Source organism: Larus michahellis, chromosome 4, assembly GCF_964199755.1.
Source record: "Larus michahellis chromosome 4, bLarMic1.1, whole genome shotgun sequence".
Taxonomy (NCBI): Eukaryota; Metazoa; Chordata; class Aves; order Charadriiformes; family Laridae; genus Larus; species Larus michahellis.
Window position 1 is genome coordinate 22043689 of NC_133899.1, and position 24538 is coordinate 22068226.

Here is a 24538-nt window from a genome sequence, read left to right on the forward strand (position 1 = left end):
AAAGACATGGCTTTCTCTAAGCCACTGGTTTTGTATTGTGCTTGGAATTTTCTCCCCCTCTCTCATACGGTTTGAATGACAGGAAATGGCTCCTGTTCTTGTGAATTACTTTTCACACAATAGAGGTGTAGTCCCTACTGTTCTCCAGATCGCTTACATTCCTGGTGACCTGGGTGAGCGAAGAGCGCTGGTCACTTGAGCAGGCTCGCTCCAGAGGCACTGTCTGCTTTTGGATGGCAGAGGAAGCTGTGGGTCTCCAAAGCGGTGTGTCCGCCTGCTCTTTACCTCTCCTTTGCATCTCAAGAGGAGGCTGGACGCAATTCCAGAAATCGCACTGTTATGTCCTCATCAGAGTTCTTGGTGCACATTGTGGCTAACGCCCAAAGCCAGACTATTGTTTAGTTTTGGGAGTTCATAGGGCAGACTTGGTTCCTGTGATAAGCTGTGACTTTGGGCTTTTGGAAAGCAGGTGGCATAGAACTGTTGCCATGGCTAAGTGAAGCAGAGGGGTTTCTCCTTCCTCAACACATCAAAACTCAGCTGTGTTGCCCATTCTGTGCCTTATCGATTCCCTTGGCGCTGAGCAAGCTCTGAAACTAATGAAAACCTGGCACTGATTCTGTCCTTGTTAGAGCAGCAGGCAGGCAAGAGTGTGCTTCTGGGCTGTCCACTCTGCAGCCTCTGAGGATGAGCTCCGGGCTCCTGCTCCAGGGCTTTGTTCCCAGAAGAAGTGTCTGGTGTGTGTGTCCAGTCTCATTAGGTAGCGCATGTTGTTCTGCAAACCTGTCCTCATTCTCTCATCTGACAGCAATGTGAATATTGTAACATAAGTGGAGATGAGATTATTTATCTTGAATTCAAGGTTCTTGCTCTTCTCAAAAGGTTGAATTATTAGCCAACATCAGCCATATTTTATGAGGAAAGTGTTTGAGTAGAAGAGAGCAGTCCAAATTTAACACTACCATGAGAGAAAGGCAAGTAGAGCTCAGCTATTTCACTCTGGGCAGCATTTGGGTACTTTGGAAGTGTGTTTATAGCCTACCGCAATCTGCAACATATGCTATATCTAGTTCTGTGGAGTGTTTCCAGGAAGGTGATGGAGTGGTGATCAGGGAATATGAGACATACACACCTGGAATCAAGCTCTGTTGACTTTCTTTGTGTGACTTTTTTTTTTTTTTTCTTCCCCCCTCCCTCTTTTTACAGGTACAAGGGATAAATCAGGACGTGCAGTGGCCATAATAACAACAAGGAACACAGCCTGGTTAAACCCCCACTGCAACACCACTGAGCTTGTACGCCTTCTTCTGTACCTGCATAGCATCCCAAGGTTTGTGATGCTCTAGGGCGGGCAGGGCAGACACTGCTCCTGTGTCTGCTTTGCCTTTTAGGGGTGTGGAAGCTGAGGCGGTGAGTGGAACGAGTTGTCTGGAAACTGGCCTGGAAATCTGGTCCAGACAGTCCCGAAATTGTACAGGTGGGGGTCTCCCGCTAGGGTGAACTGGCTGGTGTTCAATAAGCACTTTGGCTATTCCTTATGTGCCTTGTGCACATGGTGTGGTAGAGTTAGGTATGTACTGAATGTTTTCATGCATTGCCATGAATCCAAGCCATTCTTGCTATCCTTCATTAGCTCAGAAAATGGGATTTGAGAGCTATGATGGGGCAGTCATGCAGCAGCTCTGTGATACAGTGTTCTGACATGATATTTTAAGGCTGGGCCTCCAAGCTGAGAGGGAGGGAGGATCTGCAAGGCTTGAGAAAATCTGCCTTGATGTCTGCTGACAATTGTTTTTGGAGTCTGCAGGCTGGAGTTTGCTGCAGCTACTCTTCCTTTCACTGTGACTCTCCCCCCACCCAGCTCATCTCAGGCTCTCCTGAGACTTTGTTTCACTTTTAAATTATTAAATAATAACTCTGTTAGTAATATTTTTTTTTTTAAGCCTTTAAACCATTGATAAAGGGAGCAAGCTTAACTCAAAGAAGCTGCTACTCATGCTTTGTTTCTTATGCTTCTCCTTTCAAATCTGATTCTGGGCAAGATAGATGTTGGGTCTGATCCAGAATGGCTGTTCTTGTGGAAGCAGCGTGGGTAAGGCCAAGCTTGTCCCTGGATGCAATTAGGAAGGACTGGTTTTCCTGTATGGATTACACAGCAGGTATCAGCACCTTTGCCATCAGTGAGATGTATCCTAGGAATTGGAGAAATGAGAAGTTCAGGTGGAAATAGCAAAGGTAAAAACTGAGCAATCCAGGTGGTGGTTTCCATGTATATATTTTGGTTAGGAGAAGGTGGCCAGATAGTTCCACATCCTTAGAGGGCCCTAATGTACTGGGTTTTTTTCACCCTGTCATGAGTATGGGTTCTGTTTCCATAGTCTTGTTGATTTTTATTGGTAACAAACATGACCTCTTCTTTCTCTGTTTTTGCAGACCAGAATGTCAGGCTTTGGGTCTGACTGTTCTTGTGGATGCCCGTCGCTGTTCACCGGTTCCTGCTCTCTTCAAGGCATTCAGCATATTGCAGGTGAGCCTTGAGCTTGGGCAAAGGATCCTAGTTGGCTTGCTGTCTCTGTTGGATGTTACATCTCCATCTGCTGCTTATGTCTCCATCTGCCACCTGGCTTTCAGTTGGCTTTGGGAGGTGGATTTGTGCACCCAGTCCTGTTTTAGGAGGGTGACCTGGACTTGCCAGACGCAGACAAAGCAAAAGCCCTAAGCAAGTCTGAGTTAGGGGAGAACACCCCTCCCCACCCCTCCAGATTTACTTCTGTCTCTGTGCTGAAAGCAGCCTATACTGAAGTCTAAATGCTGTCCTGAATTATCATGCTTGAAGATGATGTCCCCTGCACTGAGAGGCTGTGTGAAACATGAGGGGATTTTTGCCCAGCACAGAAAAGGGAGGAAGAGAGGCCTCTGCCCGCTGTGGAGGGAAGGGGAGGACACAGCTTGTCATGCCAGCTGGAAGAGCGTATGCAGCTGTTGAAGTGTCTGTCGGTGAATGATTGGAATCGGACATGCTGTAACTCTATATCGCTTCAGGTCAAAGGCTTTCATATCAGTCACTTGGAAAGCAAATGGGTTGTGTTGCCCCCGCTCCCAGATAGCTTCTATCTGCTGCTGTTAGAAAGCCAAGGAGATGCTGGGTTGTAGTGATGACTAATCTTGTTTAAGCAGGTGTTCCTTTTAAATCAGAGCTTTGGTCTCTCGGGACTCAAACTCTGCAAACTGGATCAGGGCAATGCTTTAATGAGGCTGGTGTCTCTGTGGTTTATGTGCTTCGGTGCCACATCTGAGAGTTGGGGCTGAGTCAGAGGTTTGTCCTCCTGCTTCCTGGGCTGGGTGGTGCTGTGAGCTGTATCAGTGTGCTCATTCTCTGTGGTGAAGGAGTAATCTGGTGCCCTGCTCAGTTCTGCAGAGGTAACAAACAAGTTATCTTCTCTTTTATTCTGTGCCCACATAGCAGTGGGCTTACTAAAGCTTTTGAGCATTTCGTTGCCCATGTAAGTTGCATGGTCGTGTCTTAGTGGGATGATTTGGAAATCAGCAATGCGTTGAGTCACAGTGTGCTTTTTTGGGTCCCCAGTCTCCTGCAAGCATGGCAGGAATAAAGCCATTCTAACCTTAAGTTTCTTACCCTCTGAAACGAGGGAGGGAGGGAAGCTTTTTGCAGTGCTTCTGTAATATCCTGGTGTGGTGGCTGTTTGGCTCTGAGCACCTGTTATCAGGGTGGTGCAACAGTTAGTTAACAGGGATTAATGTGCTGCAAGACAGATTGCTGGGGCTGAGTGTGTGCTCCAGGTAACAGTGACTGACAGAGGCTGATTACTCTGCTTGTGGTTTTTTGGTCCTTACACTGACTCTTCTGCAGACTCTGTAAACAAGACCTGTTCAGCTAGCTCGTCATCTGATTATGGTGCAGGAGTAATCCCCTGGCTCCTCTGAGCCTCTTGGAGATCCTTGGCATTTACCTCTGTGATCCCACAACAGTACTCTTGTCTGCTCTGAAACAAGGATAGAAAGATACAGAAAACTGACTGTAATTGCAGCGAGGCAAGCCAAGCTTTCTAGAGCACAGCAAGGTTTGCTGGCCAGTGGATACAGAAGCACAGTCAATATGTTGTGTCTGTAAGGTCACAAAACAGATCATCTCCTTGGGGTCCTTTCTGAAATCCCTGACGCATCTCCCAGTGCATCTCCCACGCATCTCCCATCTTACCTCTGGCAGACTCTCTGGAGGTCCCTTCTCTCCTGTTCTGCTCCCCACTTCAACAGGATTTCATTTACATGGCTTTTGTGAAGCCTACTATCATATTGTGTCTGGAATCTCCTAAACGTTGAGATCCAGTGTTGCTTGTTCCATTTTGAAGGGACCTTTTCCTCTTGAGCAGTGAGGAGCACTGCTTCACAGTGGGTAAGCACAGATTGGATGACCTAATGCAGAGTCCCTTCCTCCTGCAGTGCTTGGATCTGTTAACCCTGGAGAACCTCCCTGGGGAGGGAAGACTTTGATCCCACAGGTTTCTGGGTCAAGATCTGGGAGTCGGAGGAAATACTTATTCCACTCATCCATCTTTCCGGAATAAATGTGTGAATGGACTTTTAAAGTGCTAATAGACAGCTTTTGGTGCTTGCAGGTGGCCTTCTCTACAGCGCTATGAGACTGTCCATTGTTTTATCTAGAGCCCTCTAGTAAACTGGTGAAAGCGTCTCATCCTCTCTGTCGTCAGGGTTGGGGGAGTTGTGTTCTGCAAGACTTTCTTCCACCTTCCTTTTTAGAATATGGGTGGCTGGGAGGTGCTGGAAATCCTTCTGTCCCAGACAGCACTGGGAGCAGAGGCAGAATAAAGCACTGCAGCAGAGATAACTCAGGAAAGGAGCAAGGAGGAACTGTGGCAGCTCCGTATGGAGGTGAGGGGAAATGCGCAGTGCGTATGTGCTGCAAGAATAGATCATGCTTGTTCCTGTGGGAAACTGCCTAACGATGCTTTGGAACAAGGTTTTTTGTGGTGGTAGATGCTGCTGTGATGTTTGGTCACAGGTTGTCACCAGTAAGCTCTCTGCTGGGGGACCTGTTCAGAGGAACTTTGCTGCTCAGTAGTGCTGGGCTGATCCCTTGGTCAGTGAGCAGCAGGGTATGGACAGTGGAATCTGTGTGCTGGCCTTCAGCGAAGAGATATCTGTAGGATTTCCCTCTACCTGAGTCTTTATAGAATGAGATTCTTTTGAATTTCATGTATCAGTCCTGTAATCTGTTGCATCTGTGTGTTGGATGGGGAAGGGAAGAGTCTGTTTATGAAAACAAAGAGATACAGTAGCAGTTGAAAGCAGGAAAGTCTGTGCAAACCTTTCTGTTCAAGAGGTGTATTTGCATGCCCCGTTACTGCAGAAGTACAGAGGACTTTGTTACTCTGACGTTAAAGACTGGGGACCTCCTACTACTCCATAAGAAGTGGTTACTTTGAGATTGAACGTGGTATTTGGGGACTGTCCCATGTGCATGGGCATTCCTCGCAGCCTGTGCTTCAGGCTGCGCCAGTGATGGTAAGTCTGGCCATGGGCTTCCCTTTGGGTCAGGAAGCCAGAAGACTGGTTGAGACTTCAGTTTGAGAAAGATGGAAGAAAGAACCTAATTCTCTTTTTAAAGAATAATAATAAAGGGATGGATGTTCACCCTGGTGCTTTCTGAGCTCCTGTTGATGCCCCTCTATTCTACTCTGTCCACACTGTCCCTCTTTTGGGAGGCAAGGAGTTTGCTTACATGCATGGGACTCTGTTTCTTTGCTTCCAGACAGCTGGTTTTGCTAGCAAAGGTGGTAAGAGATTGTGCGGAAAGCTGCAGGAGAGCTTCCTCAAGTAGTATCATGCTGCCTCCAGCTCCGCCGGTCTCCCGAGGCGCTCCTGTAAAACTGTTTTACTGCAATTTGATTGCTCCATCAGTGCTGGATGAGACTGACTTATCTTCAGCTGTTTAAAGAAAAAAAGTACGATGAAAAATACTTGATTTCTTTGTCTCTCCTGACAGCTTTATTTGTGAATGGTTTTTCAGTCTCTATTTTCAGCAATAACAAACAAGCAAGTGAGTGTTTTGGCTGTTGTTGTAACTTTGTGTTACACCATCACTACCTTTATCCCTCACTCATATTGCACATCGCGTGACTGTTGAACAGGGGTTGTGAAAGAGTAAATTTATTTAGTGCCATGAACTGTCTTGAAACTGTGGCTAGTCTTCATCCTTCGGTACTTTCTGGCAGACAAAGTCAGAGCTGCCGATACAGCTGTAATACCTCCCCATCCTCTCTTCAGATGAGCTTTAGTATTTACCTAATACAGCCTAATTATGCAATAAATTCTTTTGATCAGTGTTCAAATGACAGTGAAAGCGTGAATCATTTGCTTTGGAGAAAGGGATTTGGGAAGACTTGAGAAACCTCTCACTATTTTTGGGACGTGTTTCAGTTGGGATTTTTTCCTGCCAGCTCAAAAGGATGTTTTAGGATTAGATGACAGAAAGGTCTTTCCCTCTGCTCTGGAATCTCTGCTGTTGCTTTTGCTTGCAGAATTGATCTCCTTGTGTTGGTGTTGTTTCTTAATTGCTGTGCTGGGCCCAGTGTCAGGTTAGGCAGCTCAGTCTCTACTGGTACACTTGCCTCTGTACTCTGGCTCTGCTGCTCATCATGGACATTTAACCTTAAATGCTGCTGAAACCATTTATTTAAACAGGGTTCCCTTGCTGTCATGGCCTGCTGTGTGGCAGGTTCCTTGCAGCTCAAGCCGTACCAGAAAAGATTTGTTGCTTGAGAGTTTCCAAGATATTTGCAGAGGTAAAGGCCATCTAGGAGACATCTAGATGGGATGGCTCTTATTTAACCGTGTGGAATGACAGCTCAAATGGCTTGTCTCCTCGCTGTCCAGATCCAGGCATCATGTGTTTCGTGGGCCCTGTCTCCATGGTCTGGATCTTTCTGCTATGTTTCCCTCTTCCTGCTGTCGCTCTCTGTGCCTGTTTCTCACTTCCCTGTAGAGTTCTTCTATAATTGGAGAGCTGCTCCTGGATCACAGAGTTTGAACTACAGCTGCCAGACATCTCTTGTATTTGGAATTTCTGTCGGTTTAACAGTAGCAACAGGATGCAAGTCCTTGATTGTGAGTTGGCAGTAAGTAAAGACAAGATGACATTTTTGGCACTGTGGGGACAAAAAATAACTTCCTTTCAGTTAGGAGAAGTGACCAGGAAAGTTATCAAGAAAAAACTTGCACATTGAACATGGTTTTTTTTCTTTCCGCCCCCCCCCCCCCCCCAACACACTTCCCTGTGTACAAGCAGAAGTTTTTTTTAGTACAGCCAAGACCTGACCTCTTTCATTGCTTCCTTAAATACTGCAGGACTAGTTGATCTGAAGCAAACTACCTTAAGGACGTAGCCTTGGTGCTCTGTAGAATGGCCTTCCCTGTACCTGGTGACTGCCTTCCAGGCTTCCTAAATGCCTTTGAAGGATAAATTGTAATCTCGTGTGCAAACCTGGTATGGTACGTTCTCCTTAGCAAGCCAGGCAGATAGGTAATGGATTTGTGCTCTGTTCTGTTTTAGGACATGGATCCTCACTGCATTCATGGAGTACTGCTTCTGGTTGAAAGAGATCTGACTTTTCGAATGGAGAAGCCACCAGCAGGACAGGTAATGGAACCATTCATCCAGGGGTTGCTGGGGAGCTCTTGATATCCTCTATTTAACTCTCCCAACAGCGAGTTCTCTGCTGATGCATTTATTCTCACATGAAATCTCTGTAGTTGTTCTCAGTATTTTATGGTTGTGATCTCTTACGGATGTGGTATTTATAGGGTTGTAAAGTTTATGCAGGCTGAACGTATCTCTGTCATGCTGTGTTTATTGCTGAGTCTCCACCAGTGACATTTGCATCATAATTATGTCATTCTGCTGGGGCCCTCCCTCAGTATGCAGGGGGTTTGTTGGGAGTGTGGATAGCTGTATGGAGGAGCCCTGCACAATTAATAGTAATAGAGATGGGTGCTTTTCAACTTCTTATGGTAAAAAGGGGGGAAATCCTTGGTCAGGAAGAGATCTCATTAGGCTGAATCCTGAACTCCATCCTTTGAAGGTACTTGTTGCTTTTCTGGATTTTGCGTATCTCATGTTTCCTTCCCTCATAGTCGCTGCTGTCAGTGGCTAAGATGTCTGCAAGAGGGGGAAGAGGAGATGTGTATGTGTGTGAGGCTCCCTTTGCAGCTGAAATGTCTGAGAAGACTAACAGGAGGTGCTAATGGAGGAGGGAAAATCATCACAACATCACTGAACACCCCAACTAGAAGTAAATCTGCCTTGGTATTCCATAGCTGTGTAAGAAATGTAGGCTCTCAGCCATTCTTTGTCTGTGGTGAGCAAATAGATGCATCTCAGCCATCTCCCTCTGCTCTAAGACTGTTACAAGAGTGGACTGGAATTATGTGCCTGCCGAAACCCTGTAGACTTTAGAGTAGGCCAGGACCTCCCTCTTGGCTCCTGGGGATGAAGACATTGTGAATAACAGCAGTTTTGCTGTGTGTGTGGTGTGCAGCCCTGAAAGGCTAAAGAGTAACAAATGCTATTAGTCCATTTCCTGATTGCCCCTGTGTGGAAGAATTTGAAGTGAGAAAGGGGGCTGCAGGTGTGTGTGTGCAGGGAGAGCTACAGAAGACATTAAACATACTGAAGAAATCCAAAGTGTGTAGGAGGGAACGGAGCAAAGGGTAATAAAGCCATCGGCATGCGGGAGGAATTGGAAGCATCATCGCTATTTTGTAAGGAGGTGGAAACTTCACAGTGTGTGTGTGGGTTAACTGTCTGCACCTGAGTTCCTAGTGTCTGGGCTGGCTTCCATGTACCTGCAGGAGCACTTGTCTGTTTCTCTGTTGAGTATAAAAATGCTCTGAGGTCCTACAGACTCACAGAACACAAGTTATCTGGGTCAAGATCCAGGAAGCACTTGAAGCGAATAGCTGCTGTGATGAGTGGGTGGCTGAGGGTAGGGCAGAGGCTGCTCTGTTTGACTGTTTTTCCAGGAATTGAGATGGTGAAGCTGGGGGCTGGATTTAACCTCCCAGACTCTCCAAACAAATGCAAATCTCAGCACAATGTGAGAACATAGGAGGGACTTGCTGTGCTTATACTAGGAGGTACCGGCTCTGGAGAAGGCTGGCTGCTGCCAGAATTCCATCACAGATGTTCTGCTTGGTGAAACAGCATGTTGTGGCCTGCATTCCCTCAAGGTTCGCCCACTAAGCTGTACAGCAAGCTGCTCTAAGATTGAATGGATTTATTTTTTTTTCTTCAAACTGTAGTTATATTGCAGATATACTCTGTGTGCTTTGTTTCTGTGCAAGATAGATAAAGAAATAAAGGATGCTGTCTTTCATTGACCTTCCCCTCCTCCTCCAGTGCTCACACCCTAATGCAAATGTGCTTTTATGTCTTCTATTCCTGTGCAGTTTGAACTTCTCACCTCCATGAAATCCCTCCATAAGCATATAGACAGCTCGCAGCTGCCTCTAGAACTGGATGGGACCTTCCCTTATTGCCACCGGGACTGGTTAGGCTTTCGCATGGTGAGTAGGATGTCTCGTGTTCTTTGGCATCTGAAAGAAGAAACAGCATGGTAATGGAGTTGAAGCAAGAGGAGCTTGTCAAAAGCTGAACCTACAAGCATTAAAAGACAATGGTTCCTGTAATAGCTACGGATGCAAATGAATCTCTGTTATCAAAAGAATACTAATGCTGTCTTTATAAAACGGATGCATGCTGCAACCTATTGGCATGACTGCAGGAACTAAAATTTTCATTTTTATCTCATCTCCTTGAACTGCATTAATTCAGAATTGACCATAGTTTGAAAGGAAGGAAGAAACAATCCCGTTTTATGTGATAGACAGTGGCACTTCTCTGTGGTTATACTCTGAGGCTTAAGGGCAGACACTTGTGCTAATCTCAAGAGACAGTATTAGTATCATATTGCCTTTGAACTAACAATGAAGAACTTGAGCATAATAACAATAGTTAGATCCTGTTGGTTTTGGAGCAGGTTCCCCGGACCAGGCTAAGAGAGTTTACCAAGGGGTAAAAACTGCAATTCTGGCAGGAGTGAAACCTGGAAGTTGCTGGTAATCAGTTCAGATGCTTCTGCTGTGCAGCAGGGGATGTGCAGGCTGCCAGAAGTCTGCAAAAGTAGCATCTGTGGCACCAGCACCCAGCTCTGTGTACACTCATGCTGTGGAGGGACCATAGGTCCTGTAGATCATGTGCTTGCTGAATCTTTAAAAGCTGTGTTGAGACAAGATTTGGCATGCTGGGACTAGACAGGATTAAATCTCTGTAAATCTGCACAAAAATTGGCTGTCTTCGCATTGCGTTTGACTTGCTCACCCCGCTGGATCACAGAACCATCGCCTCTGCTTCCAAAATATTCAGTGGTCTTTTGGCGGGGATCTGGCTGCCCAGAGTGCTGCGTGGCCCACGGTGCAGCCTTTGAAGCAGGTGAAGATATCACTGCTAATACCACTGTGGTGCTGGTGACAAGCTTCAGCAGTTTGGCTTAGCACGTGACAAAAGTTAACTTATCTTTTCCAACTTATTTTAGAATGCATTTTTTAAACTTGCACATAAAAGTACTAGCATGAACCCGTGCTGATGTAGTAGAGGTACAAAAGCCTAATCTTGGTGCCTGGGGTTGAATTTAAGGTTTATTTGGCAGTGAGGAGGCGGAGTAGCTTTGCAAGAGGTTATGGATTAGTTTTCCGGACAGAGTTGAGAGAAGCTTGAGAGCTGAGGTGCTCTGTCCATGCAGAAGGATAGTTATTGAAGGAAGGAGCATGATATCAGAATACTTCTTGTTTGTACCTTGCATTTTAACATGCAAAATGTTAGTGTAGAAATCAATCTGTATGGGTTGCCTATTTATATGATGAGCTGTGTGTGATAGCACACCCATATGCTCAACCCTTTTAGATCTGCAGCTATGTGGCAAACAGCGCTTATTTCCTGTCGCAGTGATCTCACCTGCATCCTGCCTGCTAATCTGTCACTGCTGGGGCTGTTCCAGCACTCCAGGGAGGAGGGAGTTTGATTCAGTAAAGATTCCAACAGTTGCTTTTTTTTTTGTGTTTTGTTTTGAGCACGCTTGTTTTGGAATAGCTGTTTCTCTCTTCTCTGATTTCAGTTGGCTAGAGGGTGGCATCTGACAGTATTTAGGCTTTATATCACCAACTTCTCTAACCCCTGTGAAATGTTTGGGGTTTGTTTTGTTTTGTTTTCGTTCCCCCCCTCCTCTTTCCCCAAAGAGGAGAGATTTCGTATTTGTTGGTAGTTTAAGGTGCTTCATCGTGGAAGCTTTCCGGTTTCCTAATCTTTAATTTGCACTACTTTTAATATGAAGAGAAATGCTTTAAAGTAGAGAAATTCCAAGTACTCGTTCTATGTTTTGTTCCTCCAGAATTCATGCGTAGTGATTCATCTTGGTGGGAAGTTACAAGAAATGCTAATGTGGGACATAAGTGGACCAATTTTCTTTTCTGTAAAGCATGACCCATACAAGCCATGAGTATGCAAGTTCATAAGGTCTGCATAGAAGCCTTGGTATAGAGTGAAGATCTGAAGGCTCTGATGGGCCTCTCTTTGCTGATACAGCCTCACCAAATAGTATAATCGAGCCCTTGTGTTAATGTGTTTGATCCTCTCTTGATTTCTGTACTGTTAACCTTGAAGCTGAAAAGACAGCTTTCCTGTCAGCCGTGAGACAGTAATCTCCGTCTTGGTCCTTTCTTCTTGTAGAAACTGGAACATTTGCTACAAGGATGCCAAGGTGCCTGTGCCTTCCTCCAGGGAGCCATCCATAAAGTGGAATCTGGAAAATTACCAGAAAGAGCGGAGGTAAGTGTGTCCCTTACCTCCTGTCAGAGGTGGGCCTGGGTCAGAAGAGAGCAGGAGGCTGAACAGCTGCAGAAAAGCTGTAGCTTTGAATTTGTGAGCTGTAGTAGCAGCATATTCAGTGTGGCACTGCAGAGCTGTTGGGACAGCAGGATGAGTAGAAGCTAATCCAAATAAAGTGATAGAGGCTCCACTGGGTGTAGAAGCTGGTTCTTTGATCCCTCAGCATCACTAAAGGTGATCTCTTCAGCTGTGCTTGTTGCTGCTGGGTGCTTGCTGCAGCGTTGGAGTGTGTTCTTAGCAGCTCCACAGCTCTGCCGCCGGTACTAGCTTTGGTGTCCCCAGTACTGAGCAGCTGCCTCAGGCTGTGTCACATCAGATTGGCTTGAATGGCCTGGAAGAAGGTTAGGTGACACCATAGATGGCGTTGCTGAGGACAAGGCTTTGCTGCATTTCCAGCTTTGCTGCCTCCAGAACAGAAATTTGTAAGTGGGCAAGGGGAGAAAGGTACAAAGGCCGAGACAGTGTTGTTGCAAACATGTTATATCCCCTATGCTTGAGAAGCGGCTGTGCCTCTGACAGAGTAGAAATTTCTGCCAGCTCTGCGCTGAGTGTCCCGGCAGTGAAACAATGGAAGATACAATGGTGGCTTCTCTGGCCCTTCCTGCAGACATGCGTATATCCACAAACCCTTCCCGTGCATCTTGTCCCACAGCTTGCAGCCATGCAGGTCCAGGTGCTAAGAACAGCAGGAGCTACCTGTGAGTGGAAAATGAGGCTGGAAAGCTTGTTCTTTCTATGCCCAGCAAATGGAGTAAGGACAATGATAGGAATTTGCTTTCAATTTTAGCCTGGTGGGGAAAGTATTGAGAGCATAAAGAGTGTTGTTTATCGCTTTGGGCTTGTCAGGCTTGAGAGAAACAGCTGTGGGAAGCAAGCTCCCGCTTTCCTAGGGTGGGCCGAGGTGAGATGTGGTTTGTGCGTGTTTTGGTTTGGGCGCTGGTTTTTGCCTGTTCCCACATTGCCTATAGGTTGCAGTAACTGCTCATCTCGCTCTTGTGATTCCTTCAGGAGGCAGCTGTGCTGCTGAGGAACTACAGGCAGTTGATGAAGAATGTTCTTGAAGATGCACGGCTGGTCAGACTGCAGCTGGAGGGTGGAGCGCTTCTGGCCAGACTGAGGAAGGAGGAGTCTTGTGTCACCCTCACCCACGACTACAGGTGAGCCACAAGAGTGGGAGAAGAGGAGATGGAGATGAGGAAAAAGCAGGTGCTGGGGTCTCTGTGAGATGATCCCATCGTTGGTGCAGCTTCCTGTAAGGAGGACTTTTGTTGAAAAAAGCAAAGGTGAAAATCATAACAAATTTTACTCTTATCCTGACTGCTTCTTCCCCAGTCCAAAAACTTGTCTGGGTGAATACACTTAGATGGTTAAAGTTCCTTTTCCAAGCTAAATCAGACTTGCCTTCTGTAGTGGAGAGAGGGCTGGATATTTTGTGCACCTCTAAAACACAAGTCTTAATTGATGATGCCAGTGATGAATGTTTTAGGTCCAAGGCATTTATCGCTGTGTGATTTACCAAGGCACTCCTTATGCAAGGGGATTTCCAAGGACCTTAGCTGTGAGGAATGCTTTCTGGCTGAAGCAAGCTCTGATCTCCTCGCACATTGTTACGGTTTGCACAAACAACTGTTCACTGCCCATTTGCAGAATGGGTATGAGAAGCAGGGACCGAGAGAGGCCAGCTGTTTGAAATCCCCAGGACATTGCACAACTCCTGTTTGTACTGTTCAAACACCTGAAGCCTATCAGCGTGTGAAGGCCTCTGTGCTATGTGCTGTGCAAACAGCAAGGTAGAAAGAAAGCCCTTGGCACCCAGGAGCTTCCTGCCTGAGTGTGAGAGAAATGCTGGCGTGTGGGTGCAGATGAGGGTGTAGCGGATGGTGGCGTGGCGTGGAACAGCTCTGTGCATCCGCAGCCTGGCTCTGGTTAAACTCTCTGTTGCCATTGCAAGCTGGGAGGTTTTAAGGGAGGGAATGGAGAGGAGATAACAAAATAGCTGGCAGGCTATGTCACCCAAACACCGGGAAAAGAACATTGAAAAGTCAGCGAGTGGATGACAGTGCAAGTTCCTACCTGTCACTGGGAGATGGGGGTCAGCATTTCGGTGCTGAGTGAGGGGAGCGTGGGGAGAGGTGTAACCGTTTCTTTTCTCTGCTTGCTGTGACTCCTGTCAGCAGCTCTGGCAGGCTGCACAGGCACAGTTTTCTCACTGAACTGGTGAAGTGCTCTTGATGCAATTTTGGGTACAATTAGTACAGTACAGCCTTTTATTTCTGACATGATACAAAAAGCACAGATAATGGGGGTTGGTTTTTTTTTTAAATTTATTTTATTTTAAGCAACGCATAGCAACTTTAGAGTCTTAGGAGAATGGGGAGAACATGCATGCTTTTTATGTTTTGTTTTGGTTTTAAGCTAAGCCTGTGTTCTTATGCAGGGAAATGATCAACTTTGAAACCTGATCTGATAGAGCCCCTAGGGATAATTTAGTGCTTTGATTGCCCTTAGCAAGGGCAGAGGTGGGGGATACACACAAAATTCTTTGATTGCACAGTGTCCAAGGGCAGGCTGAGCGTATGTAGCATGTTCTCTGCTTAATTCAGGGTATATTTGTTGCCTGCCAGTATGCATGGAGGGTGTGTGCTATGGCTCAAATATATGTGGCTCTCTAGCCTGAGAATGAGTAAATGAATATAGTGGGGGGAAAAAGCTACTCCTCTTCTAGCCTGTGTAGTAATTGCAGAAACTAAAATCCATGCAGTATTTTAACTGAGGAAATGCCTGCTTGTCAGGTAACTTGCGACAGAGAACTAAAGAAGTCAGCCCTTCCCTGTTCTGGGATCCTTTTAAATGCGGAAAAAGCTTTGTCACTTGGCCAGAGAACTCTGTATGAAGCACTATCGGTTTTAGATCCTCCATGGCTCTCCACTTGCTCCTTTTCTCCAAAATAGTGTGAGATATTAAAGGTTCTCAGCTCTCCTAACCCTGGAAAGGCTCCTGGTTTTCAAAGGCTTTAACTAATAGAATCAAAGTAGGGTAGGGACAAAATATTGTAGTTGGCCTACTAAGCTAGTATGGAGTGGCTATTGATGTATGTGGGTCTAATATTAGATTTTTGACTCGTGATGTGTGAATATGGAACAGGATTGGTTGTGTCCATACACTTGGCAGGGCCTGTTGTATTTCTTTTCTGACCTTCGAATTGTAAAATCTTGATCAATGCTTAACGGTCTAATTTCACACCCACTCCCCCAATACCTGAAATCAAATTACTTACAAAAGCAAGTCAAGTGGCTTTATTCTTCTGAGACACCTTTTGTCTCTTGTTTTAATCACATGTCCCGTTGTTTTAGGTTGTTTTTTTTTTCTTCTTTCTTGTGGTGCAAAAATCTGATCAAGCAGAGAGTCATGACTGCAGAGGCTTCTTAGTCAGAAGTTATGAGGCCAGCTGTGAACAGCTAACTGTCAAAATATACAAGAATTATGCACAGAGGCAAAAATCGTAAGAGCACGAGTTTTCTGGACTCCTAGTGCTCTAGTTAGTTAAAATATGCCAACCAGAAGTGCAGAGCTAAACGTACAAAACGTGATTTTTCTTAAGAGACACAAAGAGGACAAGCCCAGCTGCACCATCACCTTGGGATTAAACAAGCAAGAGGTTGACTTGCTTCTTTGCAGGGGACGTGTTTTGCCAACTCTGACTTTGTTGCTAGTTTGTGGCTTCACCTTCTGGTATTCTTTTTGCCACATGGTAAGAATAGAGATGGACAAATCCATCTGAAAACACTTGACTGCAGGTTAGAGATAGCATGCTAAAATAGGCAAGGAAGCAGGCCTGTGCTCTGTGCAGGCAGATGTTATCTGCCAAATACCTTTCTGGAGCATATAGCAAACAAGACTTGCTTTAGTCTTTCTTTAGTAATGAAACTCTTCCCCTGGGGTTGGTTTTGGCATGTTTCCCTGCTCTGCACTCCAGGAGAGCCGAGATGCCCTTTGAAGTGTTTTGTGACACAGAACAGTGGGGTCTCGTTGCTGCTCAGGTTTGAGCATGGCTTTGCGAGGGTTTACCAAGCCAGTGACACAGCTCCTTTCCTGCAGAAACTGAACTCATCCCATCAGAGGTGTGGTTGTGCAGGAGACATGCATTGTGCTACATCCATTTGTTGCTCTTTGAGAGCCTCTGGGAGTCTTTCTTGGATGGTCCCATCCTGAGAGATGCTGCAGCATCACAGCAGTGGCTTTGACCTGTAACTCTACTCACTCTCTGTTCCCAGTATGAGCTGACCAAGAGTCTCCATGCTCCTTTCTTCACTAAGTACCGCTGTAAAAGATAGCCTTGCCCATCCAGCTGCTTATCCATGAAGGGAAAGAAAGACTTCTCCAAGCAGTCTCTCTGGATCTCAGCCTTTTCTCAGCTTAGAAAGGAGGAGCTCCATTACCGGAATACACATCCTACAGGCATCCCATTGCAGGGAGCTGGCTAAGGGGATGTGGTGGGCTCAGCTGGTCCCACACCACTCTCCCACCAGGAAGACCAGGCTGAATTTGGCCAAGAATTTGTGTGGGTGTGGTACTGATGAGCCAGTATCTCTGTGGCACCTCTTTAAGAGCTGTAATGACGGCTTCAGCACAGGCTGGCCACCCAGAGGTGCAGGTGGACGGCTGAAGGCAGCATTGCCACTTATTCATTGTTGGTGGTGCTGGCTGGCTTTAAAGCCAGCACGTTTGCCTTCACACTATCTGCTGTGCTGAAGGCTCAGTGCTTCTCCAGATCTGTTAGCTGAAAGCTTCCAGGTTTTACTGTCCCAGTCTTTCTGGGGACTGAAACGCAGAGCTGTTAGCCTAGCTGAAGTTCCTGTTGGAAAGTGTGGACAAATGCCACCGAACCATCCATCACTTTAATGCTATAAATACTTATCTTTACACTTTTGGACAGGAAACTTTTAACAAACACGTTCTTTTTGATAAGTTACATCGAGTTGGCTAGCAGGTGTATCTTTGGCTTCTGGATATCCAGTGTATTGATCAGCCAACCTCTGGCTTGCAGGCAGGTCACTGAGCCAGTTGTTGAAGGTGGACTAATGCATTGCTTGTATTGTGGTGGATTTTGAAGACTTCTCCTGGCTTATGATGGAAGTATCAGAAGCTGCCAGAAGCAGTGGGAGCTCTTACTAAAGTGAGGCAGTTGCATGGGGCTGGGCAACAAGGCAGGGAGACTTTTAACCTGGTCTTTAGCCAGACATTTTCCACTGTTGTTCTCATTATTGCTGCTCTTCCAGCATAGCCAAGAGCTGGGAACGCTTGCCTAGACAAAGTGTCCAGTGATGGCTTTCGTCCTGTAGATGTGCTATGAGTCAGAAGTGGAGTAAAGAAGCTATGAACATTTTATATTAATATAAAGATGCTTTATACTAGTTGAACCAGAATACACCTGGCGCATGCCTGGCTCTACAAGCGAACCTGTGTTCTCAGTGTGGCACGGGAGTGGGATTGCATCATGCTCTGCATGTTGGTGGGCAAGATAGCCACAAGACTAGATATGAGAGCTGAAAGGAAGAGATAAACCTCCAGTGGTGAAGGAATGACCAGGTTGGGTGCTGGGCTCTGTGCAACATGGAACCAGAAAAAGCATAATCTCTTTCCCCAAGCTCCTCATCTGAAAAGAATTTGTGAGTGGAAGCTGTGAATAAGCTGCTTATAAATAGATGGAGGAGTGAATTCTCCTTTTGTTTGCAGAAGGCTGTATAGTTAGTCGCTGTGCTTTGAGGGTGGAGTGCCTAGAGCCAAGAGCTGGTTTTGTGAGCTGGCTATTTTTAGTGTGGCTTGGTGATCTGGTTGGAAGTCCTGGGTGGGGACCTAAGCTGCGCAGAGGTAATGGGCAGTCCAGAGCAGACTTCCTGAGCAGCAGCTGCCAGGTTCCTGATGCTGTACCTGACTCAATTACCGCAACAAAGAGGGTGATCTTACAGCTAACAGCCTCCACAGCTCTTGAGCCTGGCTTCCACGCGCAGTATTGAGGCACTAGGTCTGCTTGAAGCTGTGGCCAGCTAATGGAGCAGTGGGTTATAGCTGCGTAGGAGCTCAGGTTTGTGGGTTTTTAGCAAGATTCCTGTTAGAAACAACTCCTGGGATGCTCCAAGGCAGGCATGTGCCACTCTGCAGAGTGGCATACGAGCTCCTTTTGGCAGAAGTAAACTTGAATAATGTACAAGCTCTCGGGGGCTCCAGCAGGGCCTGCCAAGGGACTGCACAAGCAGCATCTGAAGCTCTGTCTGTCCGGGGCCTAAGCTGAGAGACTAAGCTGGTCTTCCAAAATATGGGACAAGTTGAGGGTAAGGGTAGAGGGAAGATGGGTGTCTGGTGTGTAAGTCAGAGCCTGGCGTGGCTGTCATCCTTGGTTTGGAAGGTAAAAGTTGTGTACCTGCAGGCTGACAGCTGCTGCCATATGCTGGTGGTCATGGCCGGGCAACCTACATGGGGAAATCCTTCCTGGAGGTATTTCTGTCTTCTGCCACCCCTTTTCTGCTGTAGAGGTGTGTTTCTGTCTGTGCTGTGGCCAGTTTGATGGTTGCTACTCTGCGTGTTTGTGCTTCAAAAGAAGGCAGTGCTTGTGTCCTTCTCGATGATGCCATTTTCCTAGTTTGCTTAACTAGTGCTTGCCCCTCTTCCTGCCTCTTGGGGAGCTTTGGGACCCTCTCATGCTGCCACGTTCCATAGTGCACGCTCCTGACCTGATCTGCAAGATGCGTCTTCCATTGATAGGTGTCCTTTGCATGTTTCTTCTGTGGACCGAATCCTAAAACCTTCATTTCCTGGTTAGGACAAGCTGTCTGTATACCTTGAAGCAACGTGAAAAACTGTGTTTAAACCCTGGCCTCAAAGATTGGCGGCTTTCTCCGTGAGATGCCTCTGTGCTGTTGCTGGTGACACAGAAGATGCTGACGAACACTAAACCTTTGGCCTTTAGCAGTGCATGGGTGGCAGTGCTCTTCCATGGTCTTATTTGTTTGTGTCAGGTGGAGGGAGGAGCACACAGCGACATTTCTATCCAAACACATATCGTGCTGCTTGGTATTCATTTTCGTTACAGTCTAACCTGTTCCCTCTGTTTGCGTGGTGGTTTTAGCCTGGTAAAAAGCACTTAGACTTGCATTAAACAAACCTCCTTGCTCTGCACATAAAGGAGTGTGGAGCCATTGCCGTTCCGAGTGTATGAGGTGCTGTGTGGAGCCAGTTGTGGCATTTGCAGAGACGTGAAAGATTGCAGAGCTCTGTCTAGGTAAGTTTGTGCTGTTCTTCTAGCCTTTTCATGAGATGATCCCCCTCAGCTCCGTTTCTGCTGTTTATTTTCTGCTGTCTTATGTCTTAAATCTTCCTGGATTCAGTGGGAATTTACCCAGAAGACTCCAGTTTTGCTTGGTCTTGTTTGCAATGTTTGTCGTGCCAACAGGGCATTAGGTAGTTAATGACACACTGTGTGTTTTTAATCTGTTTAAAAATATTACGGAAAAAATTGCCAAAAGTTTCCAGTATAGGATGTTAGCTGAACCGCCTGAAGTTCCTGGCTCAGCCCAAACCATCCCACAAGCACCGTTTTTCATATGGCTGAGTTGGGGTAGATGTTTCTGTTGCTGGGGTAGTTAATAGCACAGTCACTGCGATTATATGTATTGTAAACACTGAGGGTGTGCAAAAGGAGGATGTATGAGGGAAATAGGTACGTGGCTTGAAATGAGAGTGGGTATATATTTGAGCAGGGCATCTTGAAAACCTGGTGGTCCTAACTCCAAGACTAGTACAGTCGACCGAGATAACCCGTATAAATAAGTGGGATGAGGTTTGGAGGTAGGAGTTTTTTTTACAGCTGGTAGAAAACCACAGCTTGATGCTTGGTGTTCCCAGAACAGTGTTTCCATGTCCTACCTCAGGCTCCACTGCAGGGTGATCTTTCCCCATAAGTAGGCTACTTGTTGGTTTGGGATTTTTTTTTTATAATTATTTTTTTCCAGTCAGTTTTACAGATCTTACTGGGATTTAAAATCAGCAGAATCTGAACACAGTTTTATTGTAACTGAACGCAAGCCAGGCTGGGGAAGGAATCAAAGGTCGCAGCTTGAGACCACGCTTGGACACTTGTTTAACTGTATGCATCAATCCCTTTACTTTTTAAATATACCTCAGAGTATATTTCTGCTAAAAACATGTTTAAATGAACTGTGCTTCAGAAGAGAATTCTCTCAGCAATGATGGTCTGCGGTGTCTTGTATTAATTGGATGGGGCGCTCCTGATGCGTGTGCCTGTCAGGTAACCTAGTGAGGAGGGATTTGGTCAGGTCCGTGGCCTTGGCTAGATCCGCTGTTCCCGTCATGATTGGCAGGAATCCCACAGACAACCCCAAACTTGGTGTTTGACCTCGGTGCCTTTCTAAGGACACCTCAGGGTTCTAAAAACTGTACCCAGCTGCTCAAATATTTTTAATAGGTAATTAAAACCACTGTGGCTATTTGTGTGCTGCAGAAAATAATTACAGTTTTATTTAGCAATATCTGCGTTAGCTTCACCACGGCTGGTTTGAATTTTAACGTCAGCTGCATGTGAAGTTTTCACCTTGAAGAGCAGCAGTGTGTGCGTTTGAGGTTGACCTCCTTTTATGGGATCATTACAAATACGGCAGTCAGATAGGTTGCCACCAAAATGCATTCATGACTGAGAATGGCTTAAACGCATTTCTCTTCCTGCGAAACAGCCCTCGGGCGCACAGGACAAAGCTGGAAGGATTTCTTCCTGAAGCATTGCTCGGGATGTTTAAACAATGTGTAGCCAAGGTATCAGCACGGATGATCTGGGTGATGTCCTCGCACTAAGCCATCCTTTAAATCTCCTAATTGCCACATCCTATTCATTTTCTGCAAAAACCCGTAGAGACATCCAGAAGGGAAGTTCAGCAGCAGGAATGGAAGACTAGACTAGATGAGGCTAATGTTGTAACATCTGACTGTGTTTCTTCTAAATTACAGAATGATCAGGGATATCTGGTTTTCAGGGGAAGTTAGCTGCCATATACTTGCCTAAAAACTGCCCAATACACTAGGAAAAGGCAGTTTGACTTGTGTTTTCTTCCATCCATGAATTTTTGCTCTTTTAAAATCAACCAAGGTCAGTCAGAAGCTGAGCTCTGATTTTTAGCCCTTGCTTTTAGATCTGTTCTCCTGGCTGTTGGTTAGAGCAGTTTTTCAAGGGACAGACAGTAAGTTGCAGAATAGTAATGGTTCTCTGCTTCCCTCCCTGCGCTCTTCTATTTGCGTCTCGCTGGCATCGGCAAGCGTGGCTTCTGCAGCACCTGCTTTGGCAAGCCTGCTGGATGCCTCTTCTTATAACCATCTATTTTCAAAAACAAATCAGGTATTTTGCTTTGAAAACTAAAGTGTAACTCTCCAAGGCTAGCTTTTTTTTTTTTTGAAGGATGGATTCAGACAGAAATGGTCTTTCTAAATTATAGGTTTAAAATTACCCTACCATTATACAACAGCTTGGCACTTCTCCAGAAAACTGAAGACGTTTGGAACCTTTTCCACTGAAACGATAATTGCCCAATGAAAACAGGATTTGGGGAAACATAAACTGACATCAAGCTACTCCTTTTTGCTATAAATTATATTGACTCTATTGCAAAATTACTTTGGATGATTTGACCGTGGAAGAATGTAGTGAAAGACTCTTATTACCACACTCACGTGTGCAGGGAAATTGCGATGCATCCGAACAAATCTAAGCTTAGACGAGACTTTCCACTGACTTCAAACAAATCTCTGCTTTTCTTCCTCAGAGTTGCTTGGGCCACTACTAAAATATCTTTACTGGGCTTAACAACCAGGTGTTTCCCTTTGTGTGGCAGAATGGAAGTCAATTTTTCTTCTTCAACCAAATTTTCAACGTTTTGTTTGTTTACTCCAAGCTGCCTTGAAGGTACTGAAGGACTGGAATAAAAAACTCTGGAGTCTGACTCTGAAAAAGTAGTAGTTGTTTATGCAAGGTATCGTTTTCCCCATGAAACTCTGTGTTGCAGGATATCGTTGAGTTTACTAGTGTACTAGAAATTATTTAGGAAGAAGTTTTTAAGATGTGGATCAGCAAATAGATGGGTAGATAAGTAAACAGATGTACAGAGATTTGGGAGAACATGCTTAATGCCCAATGGTTACTTTGTCTGAGCACTGGAAGTGCCGAAGTGAATCGAAAAAACAAACTTTCCCATGGACTGTGAGCAATTTCTTTGTTCGGCTCAGTTTGCCTACCTACTTTATCCTGCAGGGTGGAAAGGGTTATATTTTCCTTCGTGTAAGAGAGTAAAAGATGGATGTTAGTCGGAGAGCCCGTTGGGCTGGTAAAAGTGAACTGTCAGAAGCTGACAACGTATGAATGGAGTTACCTTGGAGATGCAACGGAAGACCAACAACTAGACATTGAGGTTTTAATGAATGCCTGCCAAGCCAGGCAGAACGTGTGAAAACAGCATGGCTGGACCCTGAAACAAAGGACTGAGGTGCTGGGATGCTGAAGGAACTCGTCAGAGGAGGAGGAATGGTGTAAGGCCACACCTGAAGTCCATCTGGGGCTCGGAGGGACCGTTTGGAAACATTTTTTTCTGGGTGGTTGTGTGCAGTCACTCAGCAAACCATTGGCAGGACCAGGAGAAGGGGTAGCCTTGGTACTGGGTTGTGCCTTGATAAGTGTATCGCTAGCCTGCTGCAAGCATTCATGGGAAACAAAATTACTTGAAAGGCATGAGTAAGGGATTTTTGATAATGATAAGTGCCCTAAAGAGCTCAACTTAAAAGGAAAATGAGAGCTGATTTCCAGCCTGAAATGAATTCTTTGTCCAGTCCCTGCTTCCAAATACATCCTCGACTGACTCTAGGTAAGCTTGAGATGCCTGTGGATCAGTAAAGCAAAGGTTCTCTGTGTGTGCATTCAGTAACAGGATGTTACTTTTAGTACCATTGAATCGGGGCGATAGAGGAGAGATGACTAAGTATCTGTAGACGTGTGTAGCTGACGCATTATTTGCGGAGACACAGATCGCATCTAATGGTGCAGAGGGCCGAGTGCTTGCTTCTAACCTGGAGGCTCTGGCTTGGATCTTCCCTACCACTTTCTGCAGATGCAAGGAAGGGTTGGTCATCTTGATGTCTTCAGAGTCTGGCTCTTTATTTTTCTAATACTTTCAATAATATGGGATAATTCCTTCTGTGGAAGGAACGCGTGTGAGGCCAGAAGAGCACTGTTTAGGGTGGATATTTTTCAGTCCTTCAGCTCAGCAGCAAGCAGTTCAGCTGAGCCCCTTCTCTTCTCCTGAAGTGGGCTCCTCGGGGCTCGGTGCGAGGGCCAGCAGGAGGATTTTATTACTGCATTTTTGAACCTGACTTTCTCTGGAGCAAACACTGGTCATAAGGCCAATACTGGTCTCAAGTGTGCTCCAAGAGACTGGTCTTGTCCACGATGGCACGGCGAATTCACTTCTTTACACAGTGAGCTTGTGACAGGCCTATTTCTGTTCATAAAAAAAAATATAATTAAAGCATGTTTGTTTTGTAATGCCTCCCTATCCTTCTACCTATCCATCTACTATGGGATTTTTTCCCGTAGTTGCAGTGTTGTTTTCAGGCGATCCTATCTTTTGTGACTGTGGGAAATGTGCTGTCTGCTATGTGGGAATCTTTTGTGTTCAGAGCCTTGCAGCCCAGGTTGTGACTGACTCCTGTCAAGGAAAACTACTCAAATTTGAGGCAACTGGAGTCCTGTTTCCTGCATCAGGTATGGAAAGGAGCAGAGCAGGACTCCTTGGCTCCCTTCCCCTGTGTGGGATCACACTCTGTGCTGGGTCAGCCAACGCAGGAGCTGGAACTCTTCTTTCCAGTTGTTATGCCATAAGATCACCATCTCGCAATAGCTCGTTAAGCGTTGAAGCCATGCATGCTTTCTTTATCATGGGCTTGGGTGGACATAAGGACTCCCATTACAGAAAGGTCTAGCAGGTCAATCTAGCTTGTTGATGAGTACCATCAAAGAAGTAGCATCAACACCAAAGTGATTTCCATGGAAGCTCAGAGAAAGGTTGGAAAAATATTTTGCCTCACAAAAGGATAATTGCAAGTGTTTGCATATAACAGCCTGTAATGTCTGAAGTTATAGGTGCTTGCTTGTTGGTGCCAGTGGTAGGAACACCATTTGCTGTTCCGGTGTGTTTTCCTGAGTGCATGAGAGCATTCATGCCAGCAGGGACCTCAGACCTGTGGGAGTAAGACTGAAGGGTGTCTGCCTGTCTGGCCATCAGTATGCTGGAGCCTTATTCAGAAACTAATACCTGACAGATTGTTATGGTTTGAGAAAACCCATAACAATTTATTGTCGTGTAGACAATTATTCTAAACCATAATAATTTATTGTCGTTTAGACAATTACTCTATCACCCGATGACCCTTCCCCACCCAGGAAGGGGAATCGGGAAAAGCAAGGAAAGGCGAGGGTTGAAATATAAATAGATTTAATAGGATAAG

The 24538-nt window shown here is 45.7% G+C and overlaps 1 protein-coding gene across 6 annotated transcripts in view; it reads left to right on the forward strand.

Annotated features, from left to right (window-relative positions):
- The window catches only part of PLEKHG4 (pleckstrin homology and RhoGEF domain containing G4), a 92191-nt gene that overhangs the window by 34236 nt on the left and 33417 nt on the right, over nucleotides 1–24538 (forward strand). For all 6 annotated transcript variants that reach the window (XM_074583348.1, XM_074583350.1, XM_074583349.1 and 3 more), the window contains exons 5-10: nucleotides 1207–1330; nucleotides 2434–2527; nucleotides 7592–7678; nucleotides 9487–9603; nucleotides 11822–11920; nucleotides 12989–13137. In XM_074583348.1, coding sequence (XP_074439449.1) covers nucleotides 1207–1330; nucleotides 2434–2527; nucleotides 7592–7678; nucleotides 9487–9603; nucleotides 11822–11920; nucleotides 12989–13137 — 670 coding nt within the window. The remainder of the gene's footprint in view (nucleotides 1–1206; nucleotides 1331–2433; nucleotides 2528–7591; nucleotides 7679–9486; nucleotides 9604–11821; nucleotides 11921–12988; nucleotides 13138–24538) is intronic.